Source organism: Cololabis saira, chromosome 5, assembly GCF_033807715.1.
Source record: "Cololabis saira isolate AMF1-May2022 chromosome 5, fColSai1.1, whole genome shotgun sequence".
Lineage (NCBI taxonomy): Eukaryota > Metazoa > Chordata > Actinopteri > Beloniformes > Belonidae > Cololabis > Cololabis saira.
Window position 1 is genome coordinate 23,078,700 of NC_084591.1, and position 21,166 is coordinate 23,099,865.

General features: G+C 42.5%; 1 protein-coding gene across 2 annotated transcripts; it reads left to right on the plus strand.

Annotated features, from left to right (window-relative positions):
- Positions 1 to 187: 187 nt before the first annotated feature.
- LOC133443916 (carbohydrate sulfotransferase 5-like) lies at positions 188 to 21,166 on the plus strand. Of its 2 annotated transcripts, XM_061721265.1 has the most exons (4): positions 188 to 285; positions 6,591 to 6,664; positions 6,747 to 7,469; positions 20,996 to 21,166. In XM_061721265.1, exons 3-4 carry the CDS (start codon positions 6,825 to 6,827, stop codon positions 21,050 to 21,052), a joined length of 702 nt encoding a protein of 233 aa, XP_061577249.1. In that variant the 5' UTR covers positions 188 to 285; positions 6,591 to 6,664; positions 6,747 to 6,824; the 3' UTR covers positions 21,053 to 21,166. The 2 variants fall into 2 exon arrangements, with proteins under 2 accessions (XP_061577249.1, XP_061577248.1); XM_061721264.1 differs by lacking the exon at positions 20,996 to 21,166 and having other exon boundaries at positions 6,747 to 10,929.

Below are 21,166 nucleotides of genomic sequence, written 5' to 3' on the forward strand. Positions count from 1 at the left end.
TCAGTTTTCCTGCAGCAGTTGTCAATATTAACTAATTATTTTAATTATTAACTAATATTAAATAGTACATTGTTAATTTTACAATGTACTGCTGACTCCATCGCGGCTACTTGTGGCCCCGCCCACCTGGTCCGCAACAGCCAATCAGGAGCCTCCGTGCAGCCACCGGCTCAAACCTAAATTATGGTAAATCATCCTTCAGGCCGCCTGCTGGAGCAGAGCAGCACCGAGCAACGGCTTGGTCCACAGTGGAGAGAGAGACAACACCACTGATGAACTTGAACGGTAATGCTTTAAAAACTATTCATTGGAATGTGTTTGTTGTCTATATTAGCATCAAATGACCTTGATAAACTGGAACCATCTTTATTCACTTCAGTTTAACTTGATTTGTGAATACACTTATTTCCCTGCTAACAACTTTTAACTAGTTGAATTTACATAATTCATCAATACCTGAAAGAGAAAGTTTGTTTAACCAAACTTTTAGTTAAATATAGACAATAATTGACCTCCAGAATAGGCCCGTCATTGTCACATTAGTGAGTTAATGTGGCGCTAAATCATATCATTCTTGTTGGAGTAACTTTGTTTAGTGTTAGATAGTTATCTTTGTTTAACCTGTTAAAATAACACACTAAAAAAGGATACATACAACCTTTTCTAGTGTGAATTTAACATAAGTGAGTTTGCTATGTATGTGTTAGACACACTGGAAGTACAAAACATTTGTGTCATTAATCTATTTTGGTAACATTTTCTCAGATGATCTGCATTATTACTTGTCACCCACATTTGTTAAATTTGCTAATCGAACAAGGAAAATAATATACGTAAATGGGGCTCGCTTATGAGCATCCTTATGAGCATACTAGACTAGATTAATCAATTCAGTAATTATTGATGAAAGGGGTTTTTTGTTAGTTTTTTTAACATGTACATAGATTCCATGAAATTCAAACATTTGTATTTTTCACAGGAGCTGTGTCTTTATTTATATTTCCTGAAATACATGTAGTGGAGGATCATAAATACACAGGGAACCTCTAACAATATCCATGCATGTATTCTTTATCCATCTTCTTTTTGTCAAAGCTACTTTCAAATGATTTTGACTGTAATTTGTATGTTTGTAATAGTTTTTGGAGGGACTTCCTGGGTATGTTAATGTAGTTGCAGTGCGTGTTAATTTTCAGTAAGGGAATCAGTCTAGCTGTTTTCCTTGAGGCTGCATTGCAACACGTCTAACTAGATCCTTTCTATTGGTTAAATCAATGAAATTATTCATTTTTATGCAGCAAGTGTTACCCCCGGAGAGTATCTTATTTACTCTGATGATTTCTAGTGAGTTCATGAGTTCAGTGAGTTCAGTGAGTTCAGAAATGTTTCCTCTTATTGCTTTGCTGATCTTTGACCTTGCCTTATCTTTTCATCTCAGACTTACAGCAGGTTTTATATAACTTTAATATAGTATCATATAACTTTAATTAGCCATGCTCTGCTACTACTTCTGAAAGCGCCATTTGTAACTGTTCTCCTACCTGCTGAACGCAGGTAGGAGAACTGTTACAAATGGCGCTACTGGTGTCGTGGCCCCTGGTTTTGTTGTGGAGTGGTGGGATGGCTATGTCAGTGAAATATCGATTAGAGGGGATCTGACATTGGCCTTAATTTATGCAATACATCTCAAAATCCCTGTTTCCACACCACAGAATACGGCCTCAAATCCACTGTAATAAATATTGCAACAGACTTTGTGATTCGCTTGGAAGTTTCATAATTATTTGTCCAATAGTTCTCTGGTCAGCAGAACCATGTAGCATCAACACCTGCTGGCTGCTCTCTCTCCTCCTCTGAGTGGACACATACTGTGTGATGTGGTTTCTGATGTTCTTGTGTGTTACATATTTTAGTCTGATGTGACGCAACTTACGTACAGCATGGCTCTTTTCCAGGTCACTTGCACCGACAATCCTATAGATGTTAAAGTGTTTACATACACTACCTTCCAGTTGGAGCTGTTGACTCCATAGATAGTAAAATACAATGGACGAAGCATCAGTCACTTGACTCACAGGTTTTCTGAAGAATGGTTTTGAAGCCTCTTTTTCCTCGTACTGCAAGCCGCCGTATTGCCAGTAAACTGAGAGAAACACCCCTACCATATGTCAATCAAAGCTTGGCTAGTGCCAGCTCTGTCAGCCGATCCAAGGCGATGGAGCTGTACAGCTCCACCTGGACCTTTTGGAGTATTCTGTTCAAAATGGCTAAATCAGAAATGATCGCTGTGTTTAACTAACCCTGGATTAGTGCTGCCGCTTACTTTGCTTAGCTTTGTAGCATGACAAAGATGAGGATCATAAGCAGCTGACTGTCAATCAAAAGGCTGATCCTTATATCAGAAATAAATGTATTGCTTTATATAAATTCATCTGATGTGGTGTTAAAAGATTCACTCATCAAAAATAAAGACCAAAATGTTTTTTTTTTAACCAGATCGTTAATATGTTTATTTCTGCTGTAAACAAAAAAAAATGTCTCCTACCTCTAATAAATTGTATTAATGTAAGTACTTAAAATATATATATATAAATTAATTACTATATGGATTACCACGATCATTTACATGTAGCGGAAACTCTACTGAGCAAATTTGGGTTGTAGGCAGCATCACAGAAAAATGAGAGGCTACGTATAACTGTAGAGTATGTTGCGCCCGACTGGACTTTTCATGGCAGAGACGCTACAGTATACAAATATTCTGGATAAACAGCATACATGCAGCTGGAATTACCTGTGAGGTCATCAAGGTCTGGACCTTGGTAATGTTCTTCAAGACAAAACGGTAGATGTTGACATGAATCAGGGAAGCGCTGTTTGACTTTTAATTTGAAAAAGACTAACAGGAATTCTATGAACCATCGTACCGAGCCTCAGATTGGGTTTGCCAGAGTCAGGTTGATGATGACTCAAAGAATGATGAGCACATCACAACTTATTTCACATTTATTTGACTTCGTAGTCATTCATGATAAATAATTTCTAGTCTTTTTCTTCCTGTTTTGCTTTAGGTGATTAGAATTATTATTGTTGTGTTTTTTTGCAATTTTCACCATGACCCTTACTCTGCTCACTGCCAGTTATTGCCATATTAAAATCAAAACTTGAATTTAACTTGTCCTGTCAGCTGCTTGGGGGATCACAGAAACTAATCAAGCTTGATAGAACTCCTCCTTCAGGGTGATGGGCTCCCTCATCTAAGGTGTCCACCACTGGGTTTGAGGATTGCAGCCACATCAATCTTTCAACAACGGAAATTGCTTAAAAATGTAAGTGGGGTGTTAACATAATACACATTCTAGACAACATGTCCAGATGAAATACTAAAATACTGACCTCTGAGCTTCTTTTTAGGGAAAGCAGCTCTGTAGAGCTTCCCTTTCTCCTGTGATAAGCTTGGTGTATGAGGCTACAGTATCATCCCATTAGATGTGGAATGCAATGTGCCTTCATCTTTTTTATTGAGGCGCTCACAAAGTGACAGTGAGATTATATATTTATTCAGAATGTTTACAGCTGAGAAACAGCTCAGCTGTATTAATATGAGCACCTTTGAACTTGTAAAACATTTGTGTAACTTTCAGTAAAACTTATACTGCGTTCCTGTTCAGTTGGAGGAAATATAATGTCACGTGACCAAATGCTTTGTCCATTGTTATATCAGTCTATTCAATTTAATTAAACTTTATTCATATAGTGACTATTACAACAAAAGTTGTCTCTAGGATCTTTCCAGAACATGAACATGACCCCCGAGCAATTATTACATGAACAAAACAAACAATGGCAGGTAAAAACTCTCCTAGTGGGAGAAATACCTTAAGCCAAACAGTGGCAAGGAAAAACTCTTCTCCTCCTTTTAGGAGGGAAGAAACCCGGACCAGGACCTGGATAATAAGGGGGGAGAGAGCAGGAAAAGAGAAAAACAGACAGAATGAAGAACAGAAAAAGGAGAGACAGACACACAATTGCCAGTTAGTTCAACACAGTGAGGGACAACTATACAAGCAGATGTAGACAGCAGACACTGAGGTGGTCAGAAGCAGTGGGATGATCAGAAGGTGGGACTGCAGGTCAGAATGCAGCTCCTGAAGCTCTGGCCTGCAAACATGCACAAAAAAGAAGCGGGGTGGGGGCAGACCAGCACAACAAACTACAAGAACAATGGACAACAATGATTGTTATGAGATACTTATAATAACTGAGAAAGGAAAGAAGAAGATGAGAGAAGGAGGGGTGACGGGCACCGCCCAGTGGATCATGTCGGTGTTCCCCCTGCAGCATATCTACCACGAAGCTATGTTTGAGACAAACTATTATAGTCTTGTTCTATAGCTGCAGCTATATTGCTCCTACTGACTAAGACACTAGAGTTTACACCAACTAGTAGTAGTTACACCAGTAATTTGCCGCAGCAGCTGGATATTAAACTAAATAAGCAAAAGAAAAATAATTAACCAGAACTACTAAAACAGTTAATCAAAATATAAATTGTGGTGGGATGAAAAACCCAAAGCTGTGTAGGCACAAGGCAGAATTGCTGTGTGCACTTTAATAAGTCGGTACAATTAATGTCATAAGCAGTGGCAAAAGACGGAGCGACTGCACCGGGGCTGGAGGCCGTGGAAAGCCGTCACTCAGGATGCCCAGCTGGCGGCTCAGGTCACCAGGCTGCACCAGGCAGCCTCAAACAGAGCGCAGGAGGAAGAGAGGAGGCACAAACTGTGGCCTCGACAACTACAGCAGAAGAGAGAGCAGGGCCACTTTATATAAGGCTGATGAAAACTAGCCAAAAGGTATTAATAAAAAACGAGAAAAGAAGGCTTAATCGGCCGACGAGAGCTTCAACACAGCCCAAAACAGTCCCCGTCTTGCAGTGAGGGCAGAGAGCAGACGCCACAGTTCTCAGACCCTCCACAAAGCTGCACCCACAAACAACACGGCCAACACCACTGTAACATGATGTATGGCAGCTGTCAAATGGCAGTGCTATAAAATGACTCCCATATAGTTGCACACATGCCTACCTTACAAGTCCTGTTTTGTGTCAACAACTGGAGGACGCCAGACACAGCCTTCACCCGATGAATGCCAGGCACTAGCGAAAGCATGACTAATTAACAGGTGGCACCGCTGCGCAATCAGTCCCAGGTGAGACTGATTGAGAGTGAAGGTGGAGCAGCTCATTCATTTGAAAGGTTTCCTGTTTTTCAGTTTAAGTCAGCTTTGATTTAGATGAAGTTGAGTGCAAAATATGGTGCACAGGCTACTTGAAATTGAAGTTTTAATGCAACCAAAGTCATTTGTACAATATTTGTCCTGTATATAACTGCACGAGAACCGATAAGAGAATCGATAAGGAACCGTATCGATAAGCGATATCGATATTGGAACCGGAATCGGTAAATTCTTAACAATTCCCATCCCTACTACGAGTATAATTTAAATGCAGCCCCATAATTTTGTTTTGCACAGATAAAGCACTCATAATCTGTTTTTTAAGTTTTATCTTAAGGGCCTTTTTTATATTTGTGTTCTTGTGAGATAATAAAGACGATGCAATATCACTGATCTCTGCTTAGAGATCAATCCATTATCATCCAGATTATCATGCCAGGACTGTGTTTTATCACCTCTTTAAGTGCTTCTCAGAGTCAACATGCAGGACATCACATAATGAAGTTTGCTGGTGACGCTCTTATCCTGTCCCTCGTGAACCATGATAGTTCTGGCCATGGCCCTGACATGTGTTGAGGAATTTACCAAACCAGTTCAGAAGTCCGCTTTGTGGTTTATGAGGTTTTATTAAGCCGGCGGTGAGCACGTCGACACAGACCAGGGGTCTGGTTGAAATGCTGACCTCGAGTGATGTTGTAACCAGGTTTTTATACAAGAAGTTTAACAGGAATACACAAATCAGGCGAGAGACAAAAGTAATTTACAGTCGGATGTAATATGTGGCTAAATGTCATTATCAGACATTTGGCATGACTGTCACAGACTTCTAAATTACCCCATAGGGTGTTCTCGTGATTCAAGTCTGTTTGAACCAACTTCCAGGTGTCGGGATCTGCACGGGGGGTAGGAAGCTGGGTAGGAAGTTGGAGCTACCTATAAAGGTGTTGAGTCCTAGTTCAAAGCCCTGCAGGGGGCCACGTGCTACAATGCTTCATCACATGACAGATTTTTGGGAAGTGCTACTCTTCTTTTTTAAAAGATCAACATTGCCAGAACCAATGACATGATTGTGAGTTTCGGGAAGAGTCCCGCCGTGATCTCCCCAGCCATTATCAATGTCAGTCAGTTGAAGTTGTCACCCCAGTTGACTGATAATAATCTGACCTTTGAACCACAGCATGATGCTGTGGGATAGAATCCATCAGCACCTGTACTTTGCAAGCTCCATAATTTTAATATAAATAATATGTGACCTTAATGACTTGTACAAGGCCAGAACTTTGGAGAATGTCTGTGCTATTCTGTTACAGTTCACTTCTGAATGAGTTTGTGCTGCTTCTTTCTGTCCGCAGATATAGTTTGTCAACGAACTGGACCAACAGACTAATTTGTCCCTGGTCTTCTCGACCGCCTTAAACACTCAAAAGTGAGTTCTTGTTTTTATTGATGGCCTTGAAAAGAAGATTTTCTAAATGACCCTTCACTTTCTTTTTTAATTTTATTTTCAGAATTGGTTTCACTCTCCTCCATAAAGGATAAAAAATCTGCTGTACTTCAACACCAAGAATTTGAAGACATCCACAACCATGAATCTCTGCACAATGAATCTCAACAGATTAATTTTTCTGCTGATCCTTCAGGGGTTGGTGGTGGTGCTCTTCCATGGATGGTATGTTCATCACAAACCACCCGACACTCCTCCTTCCAGCGGTAAAGTTCATGTTCTGGTGCTGTCATCATGGCGATCGGGCTCATCCTTCATAGGTCAGGTATTCAGTCAGCACCCGTCTGTCTTCTATCTCATGGAGCCTGCTTGGCATGTGTGGTTCACATCAAAGGAACCTACTGTGCGACTGCTTCGGATGGCTGTGAGGGATGTAATACGGAGTATATTCCAGTGTGACTTCTCAGTAATGGATTCCTACCTGCCAGAACAACACAATGTGTCCTCTTTGTTCATGTGGAGTCACAGTCGAGCACTGTGTTCCCCGCCTGCCTGTCCCCTCACATCACGCAACCAGATGAGCAGTGAACCCCAGTGCTTCCAGAAATGTGATGCTCGAGGCCTGCAGAAGGTGGAAGAGGCCTGTGGCACGTACAGTCACGTGGTGTTAAAAGAAGTGCGATTTTTTGAGCTGGAATCCCTTTACCCTCTTTTGAAGGACCCAAACATGGATCTCCGCATCATCCATCTGGTCCGAGACCCCCGGGCCGTGCTGAGGTCCAGAGAGGTGACAGCCCCATCATTTTATAAAGATAGCAGTATTGTTTTGGGGCAGAGAAAGGTGCCAGCTGCTGGGGTGCAGTATCAGGTCATGCAGGAGATCTGCCGCAGCCATGTACGCATTAATGAGAGGGCTGTACTGAAGCCCCCTCCATTTCTGAAAGGACGCTACAAACTAGTTCGCTATGAGGATGTGGCACGCAACCCACTTAAGGAGGTTCATGACATTTATGAGTTTGTAGGTTTAGGGATGACCCCACAACTGGAGGACTGGATCTACACAGTCACACATGGAAATGGTAAAGGTTCTAGAAAAGAGGCTTTTCAAATTACCTCTCGAAATGCTACAAACGTCTCCCAGGCTTGGCGCACCATGCTGCCTTACAGCAAGGTCAAACGTGTTCAGGAAGTGTGTAAAGGAGCCATGTCACTGCTGGGCTACAAGACAGTTAATGGCGAAAAACAGCAGAAGAGACTTGACATTGATCTGCTGGTTCCTCAAGAACCATATCAGTTCAGCTGGGTATCAACAAAAAAAGAGCATAAAAGTAAAAGATAAAAGATAGACAACAACTTACCAGCAACTGACTACAGAGGACTGAATTCTGTACCTGATCCTGCGGGTGTCACAGACTGAAGTCTTTGTAAACAATGACAATGTTCAATGTAAAAGTATTGATCTGTGAGGACGATTAAACATGTTACATAATAAGTAAGGGGACAATATTCAAATGAAAAGTGAGAGCTCTGTAGTACTGTCAGACAGTACAGTTTGTGTTTTCATACCATAATCAAAAAGTAGAAAAAATCTGATACCAAGCACAGTTTTCCTAACATGACTGCAGGTTCCCTGCAGACACTTTATAAATAGATGATCAAGTTTACAGAAAATATTCTACCATTAGAGCACTTTCAATAAGATTTTAAGATCAATTTAAAATATCTGTAAACTGGCTTCAGTCTAAATCTGCACACAAAATCCTACGAGAGACACAAGAATGTTTACAGATAATTACTAAGTTGGGAGAGCTCATCAGAGATGATCTGTATCGTGTGTGTGTGTGTGTGTGTGTGTGTGTGTGTGTGTGTGTGTGTGTGTGTGTGTGTGTGTGTGTCTTTCTTCAGTGACTTTTCATTGAATTTCTGCTCAGTTTAGTTTAGCTTACGTTGCGTTTTGCTGCTCGTTTTGCACTTTGCAGACTTTCTGGTAGCTGGGACGCATGTACAATTTTTTAAGCTGTGTTGAGACCTCTTTTGACTCCACAGTATTTAAGCTGGGCATCGGGCCAGTGGCTCCTGAAGGTCTGATGATTCTCCTACAAGGCAGGAGCTTCACAGTGAGAAGGATCCCGGGTTCGACTCCCTGGTCCGGCAGGATCTTTCTGTGTGGAGTTGCATGTTCTCCCCGTGCTTGCGTGGGTTTCCTCCGGGTACTCCGGCCTCCTCCCACAGTCCAAAAACATGCGTAGCCTACTAGCTTAAAGTTAGTGTGAGTGTGAGTGTGTCAGGTTGTCTGTTTATCCATGTGGCCCTGCCATGGACTGGTGATCTGTCCAGGGTGAACCCTGTAATGAGCTGGGATAGACTCCAGCAGACCCTCATGACCCTGCAAAGGATAAACGGGTTTAGAAAATGGATGGATGGATGTTGTGCCTCTTGTTCTGGGATGGTCAGGAAACACATTTACATTGTTAGCATCCAAATAATTGGACCCCCTACCCTTTCTGCAGCAGCTCCTTTGAGTTTATTTCCTGCCACCTTGAGTACTTTTCTGTCCATTAGTACTCAATAAGTTTTTATGTAAATACTTTAGCATGGTGACTAAACTAGAGAAGGAAACAGAGTTTGACATATACTACATATACTACTTTATTTTCTTGATAAATAAAGAAGCAATGGACTGCTTAATTCTGTACTGATCATGTTTTTTTAGAGTGAAATAATTAAAATATGAATTATAATTCTCTTTAAATTTTATATTTGATTCTCACATAACGTATTATCCACAGACCACAGTTCATTTACACACTTAAATAAACACTTCAGGGGAAAATATGCAATCCTGCAGTTTCAAAAGAAACAGATAAGAGGAATTAACATGAGGAACTACAAACAGAAATTAGCTATATAAAACAGTCTGACCTCATCTATCCCTGCATTCAACGGCGAGCTATCGCAGCTTCCTAATCTGTCCCGTCATACACCGTTTCCCATAAAACTGTCACAATAAAAGTTGTATTCCAACTTTATGGGCAACCGTGTTCACTTCACGTTTTCATGATTCACTACATTTGAGTGGGAGACTGCAGAATACTGAAGGGTTAGCAGGACATGAATAATCTCACATTAGGATGCTGCAGAATGGGGTTAATGCCTTTTTACAAATAATTTTCATGGTTGAGAACATGTTGCGTAGTGTGTATGGTGTATGTGTAATCAGAAGAGAAAGCGCTGTAGAGCGAGAATGAAAGAGAAACACAGGAAATAGAGGGTGAAGTGCTTTGTAGACACTACAAAGCAGTGAGGTGCTACATGCTGTCATGGTTAATTCAATTGTCTTTTAAGACCCATCCTCACCAATAAAAACTAGAACAATAGTAAGCTTCAGACACCTCAGCAGTGGCAGGTGTCTTAATTAGATGTCTGTTTAATTGACCATAGCTTGAACTGAAAACTCCATTTAGGGAGGTGTGTTTGTACAATATCGAGTGGTTTGACACAGAAGAGGGAGTCAGAAATATCAAATGACATTAATGAAGTATGTAATTTCTATGAAGGATATGTAGATTAAGAAAGAAATCAGTTTTGGAGCTGTCCATCTTTCAGCACAGAATTTGATCCTGGATGTATGCTGATTGGCTGTCAGTTTTTCAATCATCCATTGAGTCTTTCCAAAAGGGATCCCACTGATGTTGTTTGCCACCTTTGTTGTTTTCATACTCTCAACTCCACCATCAAGCATCAAGTATTGAGTTATTAACATGAAGTTTAAACTGCTTTTATTAGAATGTCTCCCTTCCTTTACTGTGAAAAATCTAAGACACACAGCTGTAATTTTTAAATATTGTCAGAGCTTTTTTTTAATTTGTGGGAAGAATTGGTAAAAAAACTACATGGTACTTATTATAGCAATAAATAAGCATTCATATATATTCTTTTTCTGTCTAAACTGGCATTGCTGGGTTTCTCTTGAGACGTTATTGCCATTTGGGCGCCACCTCCTGGCTGTGTCTTTCTCAAACAATTTAATTTATAGTAGAATTATCTGTCTTCATACCGAAGTTGATGAAGCAACATTTGTTGGAAAAGGGACTGAATTGATTCTTTTAGTTTTGTATCCCATCATGATTAAATTATTAAAATAAACCTGATTACTTTCTGTCATTTTGTGGGCTACAAACATGAACATGGTTGGATCTGAATCAACATCACCAAAGCAGCATATCTGCTGACACATCCTGAGCTGTAACACATTTCCATTCGATTTCAGCCTACAGACACTGGCCGGGTTTCCTAGATCAGTTAAGAAGCTCTTAACAGCAAAAGGCTTCTTTCAAACCTTCTTAAGGAGCCTGTGAAAGAAAAATGCGTTTCCCAGAGTCCCACTTAGATTAAGAAGCCCTTTCATTAAGAAGGAAATGTAAGATGCTGCTGACCCAGTCTTTACAGTTACCTTTACCTTCTTAGTGAACAAACACTCACAGATCCAGGTGCGTCAGGCAAATCAATATTACACCAAGCAATGAGATATTAAAACAATGCACACCGCACAAATTTTGATCTATTTTATACTTTAGATTTATATTGTTTAGCATTCATTGGTGACAGCAAAGGGGGGAAAAAAATGCTTCATGCATTACACACATATAAAACGATCATCATGACTATCATTTATCATAATTTGTCTGCACACATCCCACATCTGCGTGCACATATGAGATAATGTACCACACTCAAAAATGCTTCAGGGCACATCAAAGTGGTCTTCAGCCCTGGTCCTCATGACCCCCTGTCCTGCATGTTTTAGATATTTCCTCTCAGAACCCTGATAAAAATGACTGTCATTAACAGACTTGTGCAGACCTGGATGACAAGCTGATGACAGCGATTAATTAGAATCAGGTGTGATGATGCAAGGAAACATCTAAAACATGCAGGACAGGGGGTCCCGAGGACCAGGGTTGGAGACCTCTGCTGTATACAATCATGTATTGTCCTAGTGGCTTTTCAACATTACTCAGAGGTTGTAAATCTCTAACATTGTAGTCCATTATCAATGTGTCTCCGTATTGCTGGGAAGTTTTAAGTATTTCTAAAACAGCCACAGTCTGAAATTGCACAAAGAATTCAGCTGGATACAATGTTGTTTTCCATTGGCGGGAGCCTGGGTTTGTTTTACAACACCTTTTTCTTATTGTGCCTATCATTACCTGGAATGACCCTAACAAGAATTTTAAGTTATGTCTATGGAGCCGAGTCAGGTCCCTGCCTGGGGTTAGGCAACCCAGTGTGGTCCCAAGAAACTGCTGGGTGGGACAAGGTGTTGACTCGGGGCTAACTGGGTTTCCTGCAAGCCAGAATGACATTCACCTGTCTTAATGTCTTTTCATGCTGGTCTTATTTATCGCTGGCTTCAGTGTTCATACTAACACAGTAAAATAAAAAGTGCAGCACCTATATCAGGTCCTTTCACCATTGTCTCCTCAATTGAGTTTGCTGTTTCCAAAGAAGAATCAGCCCAGTGAGCTGAATGGTGGTCGGAGGTCACGTCACACCTGATGAAGACTCTGGAGCGTCTCTTTCTTAGCGTCCTCAGGCCTCAGGTACAACACGCTGAGGTCCAACTACAGTTTGCATACTGGGCAGAGGTAGGGGTGGAGGATGTCATCCTCTACCTCCTACACCAAACCCATTCTCATCTGGACAAGCGGTGTGGCACCTTCAGGATTCTGTTCCTGGACTTCTCGAGTGCCTTTAACACGATCCAACCACTTGCACTCCGGGAGAAACTCGCCAGAATGAGAGTGGTCCCCTACCTGGTTGCTTGGATATCCAGCTACCTCACCGACACACAGTATGTTAGGCTGAAGGACATCCCGTCTGACACTGTGTTCAGCAGCACTGGAGCTCCACAGTGGACTGGACTCTTGACTCTGTACACCGCGGACTTCTGCTACAACTCTGCAACGTGACATCCAGAATTTTGCAGATGGGGTGTATCAGAGACAACGAAGAGGAGGAGCCTGCTGAGGGACTTTGTTGTCTGGTGCCACACAAACAACCTGCAGCTCAATACCTCATAGACTAAGGAACTGGGGCCTCATTTATAAAGCTTGCTTGCGTACAAAACAGGGCTTGAAAGATGCGCAAGCCACCTTCTACGCAAAGGTTGGGATTTAAAAAGAAAAAAACGAACCGAAAAATGTGTGTATCTTTACGCCAACCCTGACCCTCCCATAGGAACAGTCTTAAGATATGGGGAAATGGCGACGCAGGCGGTGAGGTGGTGAAATGAAGCCAGATTCATGTCATACTCTTAATGTCATCACATATCATGCTTATAATATAATAGCCCTGATCGTGTCCTTCTGTGTTACCCCTTTTACACCAAGCTGGTTCCAGGGCTGGTGCTAGTGCTGGTGCTAGAGCCGGTTCGCGGTTGGTGCTAAGTAAGAACCGTTTGCTTTTACACAAGCTGGTGCTGCCCAGGAGCTGGCCAGAGAGCCACGTCATCACGTCACCACGCCCCCTCGTTTTCATCCCCACCCTGATCATGAAGCTGAGAGCCAAAAGCTGTTTTAATTTCAGCTGTAGCGCTGTTAATATGGCACTTTATTAAGTTTTAATATTTTTTCAGGTAAAGTAACCCATTAAGATCCCCAACCTGGGCTCAGTTTATCCAAATAACGCCTGTTAAGAAATTTGCTCTGAAAATTTCGGAATTTCTGGCTGACTGCCGGCTCCGGAGCTGATTTATGGTCCGCGTTAAATCGACGCAGAGCCTACGGCGTAGGGTACGGCGTACGGCGCCCGTCGCCGCGTAACCTACGCCGTAGGCTCTGCGTCGATCGTCACACCATATGAGGAAGCCGACAGTTAAAAGCTGTTTTAATTCCTGCTGTAGCGCTGTTAATATGGCACTTTATTAAGTTTTAATATTTTTTTCAGGTAAAGTAACCCTTTAAGATCCCCAACCTGGGCTCAGTTTATCCAAATAAGGCCTGTTAAGAAATTTGACTCGAGAGCCAGCATCCCCGGGGGACAGGAGCTCCTCTCCTCTCCTCAGGAGCTCCGCCGTAGGCTCTGCGTTGGTGTAACGCGGCGGAACCAGAACGGCGGGCTGGGAGGCGTCCCCGCGGGCCGGGAATTTGTATGAAATAAATGGATGGAGCTGCGCTGCATCGGCGGGCTCCGCAGCCTCGCGTCCAAGCGTCCCAGGGCTGGAACGCTCCTCCGCGGGCTCGGACGCGAGGCTGCGCCGCTGCATCGGCGGCACGGAGCCCGCAGACGTTACTGTTGGTGGATTGTACCGTAAACCACTGCTGCTTCTGTTTTCCATCCATTATTAAATAAATGGATGTAATAATAAAAGAGTCTGCTAACTTAACCACCGTCTTCAACGCTACGTTGTTTAAAAACGGCGCTCTTCCGGGTTTACTCTGCCTTGGTTGTTCAGTAACACCGTCCCCAGCCCCGCCCCCAGCCCCCAGCGTAACTGGTTCTAACGCTGGCCCAGCAGCTCAAAGGGGCTGGCGTAGCTCCGTTTTGAGAGCCAGGAGCCGGCGCTTAGGCTGTGTAAAACCAAAGAACTGGTGCTAAGTCTGGCTCTAGCCCAGAACCAGCCCTGGAACCAGCTTGGTGTAAAAGGGGTATGTGTGAAGCACAGCGTCAGTCAGGACTCTGGTGCTGCTGCTGCAGCCGCGGTAGACATGCCATGCCGGGAACCTCCTCGTAACCCACCGCGACAACTGGAGAGTGACTGAGGACAGAACAAATGAGTGCCGGGCCACTCTATGGAGCCCCTAAAGGGACTCAGATTTTTTATATATATATATATATGTATATATATATATATATATATATATATATATATATATATATATATATATATATATATATATATATATATATATATATATACCTGCGCCGTAGGCTCTGCGTTGGTGTTACGCCGAACCATAAATCAGCCTTGAGCAGTGAGGGGGAGAGGGGAGGGGAGGGGAGGGGAGGAGGGGGAGCGGGGCTGCTGTGCCGTCTTCGCATCGCCTTCGCACAGGGTGTCTTGATGATTTGCAATTACAGGCTGAGCCTACCGTTAGTTTTTAAACTGTAAAAAGTGGGGGGGACAAAAACATGATTTTGAAAAGTGGGGGGGACATGTCCCCCCTGTCCCCAGTGGAAATTGCGCCCTTGGTCTGTGGCACTCACGGCGTTTAGCGCAGCAACGGCGTGCTGCCACTCACTCGCTTTATTTTATAGCCTACTATTTATATACTTTTTCTACTTTTACTGTGACCACCAAATAATGTCGTTTTCCTGGCCTCCACCTCATCCACAACATCTCGATCTCAGTCTCCGTGAAATTTAGTGACACGGTGGCTCGACACGTCTCATTCATCCTGACGCGCAAACAGGCTGCAGGAAGTCGCTGCGCATGCTCAGCAGGCTCATTTATATGCAAATACAGTCATGAACTACTTTGCATTGCCCATTTATGGTATGAAGTGGGCGTGTAGAGGGCGGGATATGAGGCAAATTCACCTGCGCAACCTTCCAGCTGGACTGTGATTTATGAAGCAAGTGCAAGTGCAAGTGTGCGTGCTGTTATGGTCCAGCTCTGAGACCATAGCAAAGGAGGGGAGCACACATAGAGGATTAAATGAAAGGTAATTTATTTTTTTACCAAAGGTAGATCTCTTTAACAAATGTTATAAGTTGAACAAATGAAACTGGCAGAAAACAAACTACCAGGTCAACTAAAATAATGCCAACCAAACTATACAGAAACTCAAAGAGAACTCCAAACAAAATGCAACACTGCAATTGTCAATACAATAAACAATTAATGATCACAAATTTGAGATGTTTTAAGCCATTCCTTGAGATTTCCCTTACAGGAAGAGTATGAGGGAAAATCCCTTATTGTAAATGGAAGGCTGTTCCAGATTTTCCCGCCTACAACAGATAACACATTCATCCCAAAGGTGTTTTGTCTACGGGGTACCTCACAGTCACCTCTATCACATGCCCGAGTGTTCATACCACCCACAGATTTCCTTCTGAAGAACTGCTTCAGTGGCGGTGGTGCAAGACCATGAAGGGTTTTGTTCACAGTGCAGGCATATCTGAAGGATTTAAAATTTTGGAGACTTAAATGTTACAAGTGTGAAATTAATGTGTTTTTTTGTCTAAGATTTTTAGTTCTTTTTTCTAAAGGGATTCAATTGGCTTGAATGCTGTGGAACATGCTAATGACCAGCTAGGTAAGCAATAGTCAATGCGTGATAGGATCATTGAATAGAAAAACATTATGGCTGCACTTTCAGTCAATGAGTTCCTTATTTGTCTGAAATTTTCCAAGAGTTACACACTTTTTTGATGTGCTTCCTGAAGGAGAGTGTCAGGTCCAGGATGGCTCCCAGATATTTAAATTCAGTCACCAACTCAAGCTCCTCTCCTCCTAGAAACACATCAGAGTGTTTGATCTTCACCGGCTGTTTAGCAAACATCATGCAGACAGTTTTTTTAACATTCAGTGAAGTCGTGATTTAATGAGCCACTCCTGTACCTGAACCATCGCTGCTGATAGTGTTTGTGCGGCTTCTTCTGTACTTTTAGCGTGCACAAAGATAACCGTGTCATGCACGTACAACTGGGCTTGGAAACCATCACAGATGTCAAAGAAGTCATCAATGTACAAAGAAAACAAAAGAGGTTCAAGTATGGACCCCTGAGGGACCCCTACAGTACAGACCAGGTAAGTGGATTTGGCACACTGACCACCACACACTGCTTTCTGTCAGCGAGATAAGATCCCATTCGTTTAAGAGTGGATGTACAGAAGATAAAATGGGACAGTTTAGCCAACAGTACTCGGTGGTCCACGGTGTCAACGACTTGACAGGCTGGTCGAGCATACCAAGAAAACCTTGATTTAATTGTGCATTCTGTTGCATTTCTTCACGCCGTAAGTCAGCTTCGTGTTCCCTTGCCTCATGGGCATCATTGATAAGCATCTGTTCATGCTCATCGTGATCAAATGGAGCCTACACCTCTCCTTTGATTGACATGTCATCCGACCATACAGGAGCCTCCCTGTCCCCTCCACCGACCTCATAGCAAATGAGCCCCTGTATGGAAATGACGCGCACGTCTGGAGTTATAGTAGTTTATAGTAGTAGTTACAGTGATTCTGACAGTCTGGGGAAAAACTTCAGAGAGTTACCTTTCAAAAGATACCAGAACCATCCATGTACTTCAAACGGTTCAAGAACACTTTCAATTTACTTTGGGTATGCCTTGGATAGGTGTTTTGGGCGACTTTTACTTTTTTGCCTCACCTGGATCAGGTGAGGCACAGGTGCAGACGATCAGGGCCGATGGGAAGCAGGAAAGTCAAACTAGAACTGAAACACAAAGACACAGGCTTCAAAATAAAACAGGAAACTACCAAAACCATAACATTCTTCTCAACACACCTGGCTCTGTTGTTGCACCAGTGCCATGAGATGATTATCATTTGTTGCCCAGACCAATTTCCTTGAAGCAAGTGTGATGTATATGTGACAGTGTATAACTCTGCATAATGTGTTTATGGTTTATGTTGTACCAACTCTGTTAGAGTTGGCCTCTCTTCGTAATTTGGACTTCACATATCATATTTCTGATATAAGCAAAAGCAGCAACAGCAGATATAAGCAACAGCAGCAGGAATAATGCATGTAGAAGAAACACTGGTTTTATAATTAATGTTGACTTAGCTTTTCATAAAATGTGAATTGGATCACTTAACTGTAATACCGCAAAGATTAGGAACATCCCCTCGCAGAATGATGCAGAAAAAACTAGTTCATGCGTTTGTATCTTCTAGGCTATATTACTGCAATGTGTTATTAGCAGAATGTCCAATTAATTCTCTGAATAGGCTCCAGCTGATCCAAAATGCAGCAGTGTGAGTGCTGACAGGAATCAGCAAGAGAAACCACATCTCTCCAGTGTTAGCTTCGCTCCATTGGCTCCCCATAAAACTCAGAATCCAATTCAAAATTCTGTTACTTGCATATAAAGCCCAAAACGGCCGAGCTCCGCAATATTTGCAAGACCTGATAGTACCTTATGTTCCTAACAGAACTCTCCGTTCTCAGAGTGCAGGTTTACTTGTAGTTCCTAGAGTATCCAAATGTAGATTTGGAAGGCGGGCGTTCTGCTATCAGGCACCATTTCTATGGAACTAACTTCCAATCTGGGTTAAGGAGGCTGACACCATCTCCACCTTTAAAACCAAACTTAAAACCTTTCTGTTTAGTAAACCTCTAGTTAGCGTAAACTGTAGTGTGTTAGGGCCATTAGTCATAGATGCAGCTATAGAACAAGACTATAATAGTTTGTCACAGCTCATAGCTTTGTTGTAGATATGCTGCTGTAGTCCTATGCTGCAGGGGGGCACCGACATGATCCACTGAGCGGTGGCCATCACCCCTCCTTCTCTCCTCTTCTTCTCTTCCTTTCTTTTTTAAAAATGTAATAACCATCATTTTTGTCAATCGTTCTTGTAGTTTGTGGTGCTTGTCTGACCCCCCCACCCCTCTTTTTATCTTCTGTACATGTTTGCAGGCCGGAGCTTCAGGAGCTGCATGCTGACCTGCAGTCCCCCCCTCTGATCGTCCCGCTGTTTGCTTCCACCTGTCTGTGTGGATGTCTGGTAGATGCCTGCTGACATCATGACCTGCAGCCCCCAGTGTGTGGAGCAAAGTCCACCACACTCGCTTTAGGCTTTTGACAGGGAAACAGAAGCACCAACCGCTTCGGTAGTGAGAGAACACGTTATATGGGTCTGCTTCTGCAACAACACAATAATACAAACATAACGACCGTTGGTCAGCTTGAGAGACCGTCGGCGAGTTACACAGTAATAAGCAAACAAAACAATAGCAAACATACTCAACGCTAATTGCTTCAAACTAACTCTGCCCAGACACAAGCCTCTTAATTTGAAATGCCCTGGAGGTAGTCGGCAGCGTCCTGGTGGTTGTGGTCCTGGTCACGGTCCACAGGTTGCTGATTTTAAGCTCCGCCGGTGGTTCAACTGTGAGCGGCTCCCTTGTCCTGAGTTTCTCTCGGAGACGGAGAATGCAGCGTCGCTGGCAGCCGGGCTGTCCCCCTTTTCCTGGTCATCGTAGCGTGCTCATGTCGTCTCATTGCGCACAGGGTCCCTGTTCCGCTCGTCGAAGCGTTGGAACGGCAGTCCGTTGTAACGCGAGTGGACGAAGGATGCGTTCACGGGTTCTTGGTAACCAGTAGGCTTTCACAGTGCAGCTGGCGGGATGCTCCTCCGCTGATGCTGGTCACGCTGATCGGAGATGAGGTGTAGTCCTTACAGAACATGAGGGCCGTGGACGTTTCTCTTGTGGTGAAGAAAGTAGGAGAGAGAGAGATTTGGGAAGCAGACCAGCGTTCCTTGGTGAACAGCTGGATGGTTACGCTCCGCAGGGGGTCCTTGTGAGGAGCAGCTCTTTTCCTTGCTCTCCTCGTCTCTGTGTTGACAAGCATGTAGCATTTGTAGCATTTGTAACTCAGAGCTCTGTGGAATAGCTTGGAAACCTGGAAGAAAAGAGGACGAGGTTCAGAAAGCCACTGCTATTTAACCACCAGCGTCCTGCAGCCCCCTTGCTGGCTTTGCGTCAGCAAGGGGGCCTTCCCCCTTTTATTGCCCCTAAGTGCAATACACTGCAAAGCCCCTTAATTTCCTTTGTTTTAAGACCATGCGGTCAGCTGTAAGAAATTGAGGCTGGTCTCAGAGTTAGGCCTCAGAGCTGGACCTCAAAATTTAAATTAAGTCTTTCCACCTTCAACACAGGGCTGTGGCCCAACATTTGAGACATGTTGATTAAAGTCCTTCCTTTGGTTAAATTGAAAAGGTTTTATATTTATATCCTCATCTGGATCCTCAGTGCTCAGCCATGTCTATACCCATATTTATATAGATGCGTGTGTCTGCGTGTGTGTCTGTGTGTGTAACTTGGGTGAATTGTAGTGTGCATTAATAAGTTTTATGTTTGAGTATTGTTTTTATGTAAAGCACTTTGAGCTGCATTCTATGCATGAAAGGTGCTCCATAAATAAAGTTTGATTTGATTGGATTTGATATTTTGTGCGTGCGTGTCTTTTCTACTCTATTATTTTTTGTGAGTTCAGGGGCATTTGTCTCGGCCTTATCTTGTTTCTGCAGTTTTACAGCAGGTGTGGCAATTAAGACAATCTTATCACTTTCAGGAAAAAAAAACGTAAAAAGATAAGGCAATATTTGATGAAAGCGATGGAGTATGTTGAACAATGCATCATTGAACAAACAAAAGGGAAGGGAAGTGAAATTGATTTTCCAGTACAGCCCATCCCAGAGAGAACAAAAAACAGAGGACATAGAAAGGTGCCTTAGGCATTGGAGCCGTGGGTCGGCGTTGTCCTTTCATTAGAAAAGAAAAGGTTATGCAATTGTCTTAATTTTTGCCCAATAGCAGAGGAACTAGAACAAAGAGGGCAGATCTCCTCATTTGCAGAAATGTATAAGGTAAAGTAAAAAGAGGAGACAAAGGAATGTAAAAACAAGCAATGCACGTATAAGGACAAGGAAAAAAAAATATATATATATATATTATATATATGTATATATGTATATATGTATATATATATATATATATATATATATATATATATATATATATATATATATATTTCTGCTTTTATTTTTAATTATGTCAGTTTTGGTCCTCCATAGTTTCACTCACCTTCATAAAGGACAAAAAACCAACAGCTGAACCTCAACATTAAGAATTCAAAGATATCCACAACCACAGATCCTCAATGGCTTTTAGGGATCTAACGTGGAGTATATTCCAGTGTGACTTAAGCCCCACCGCAATTGTTGTGTTGTTTGTTGGTTTATTTCTTGTTTTTTGGTTAATTATTCATTTGCTTTCCGGTTCCTCCTTGGGCCAGCTGTTTAAAGCATTTTTCTTTCTGTTTATCTATTTTCTTTTTTTTGAGTCACATCTGGTTATTTTGTTTAGTTTTATTTTGGGTACATTTCTGATTTGTTTATTGAGCTATGGGTAGCCACCCATAGCTGAGTTACTATTTAAGTAAATTTAAGTATTTGTATTTACTTTAAAACAATGAATTTGTATTCTTTATGTTGGTGTGCATGTGGGTGTGAATGTTGTGTGAGAGTGTTTTAGAATAGGTCATTTTAAATATTTGCATAACCCAACCCTCGAGTGTCACTTCACCTAATTTTGTTTCTTTCCCCCTGGACAGGAGCTGGGTAGTGCGTGGCAGACTCCCTGGTGGTGGTCCTCATCTCACATCCCTTAAGTTGCTGTGGCACGTGGTGGTTTGGTTTGTAGTGTTGTGTGTTTTTAAGTTTCTTTAATCTGTCCGCCTCCCTGAGTTTGGCCCTGTTCCCCCTTTTTTGTTTATTTCCCCATT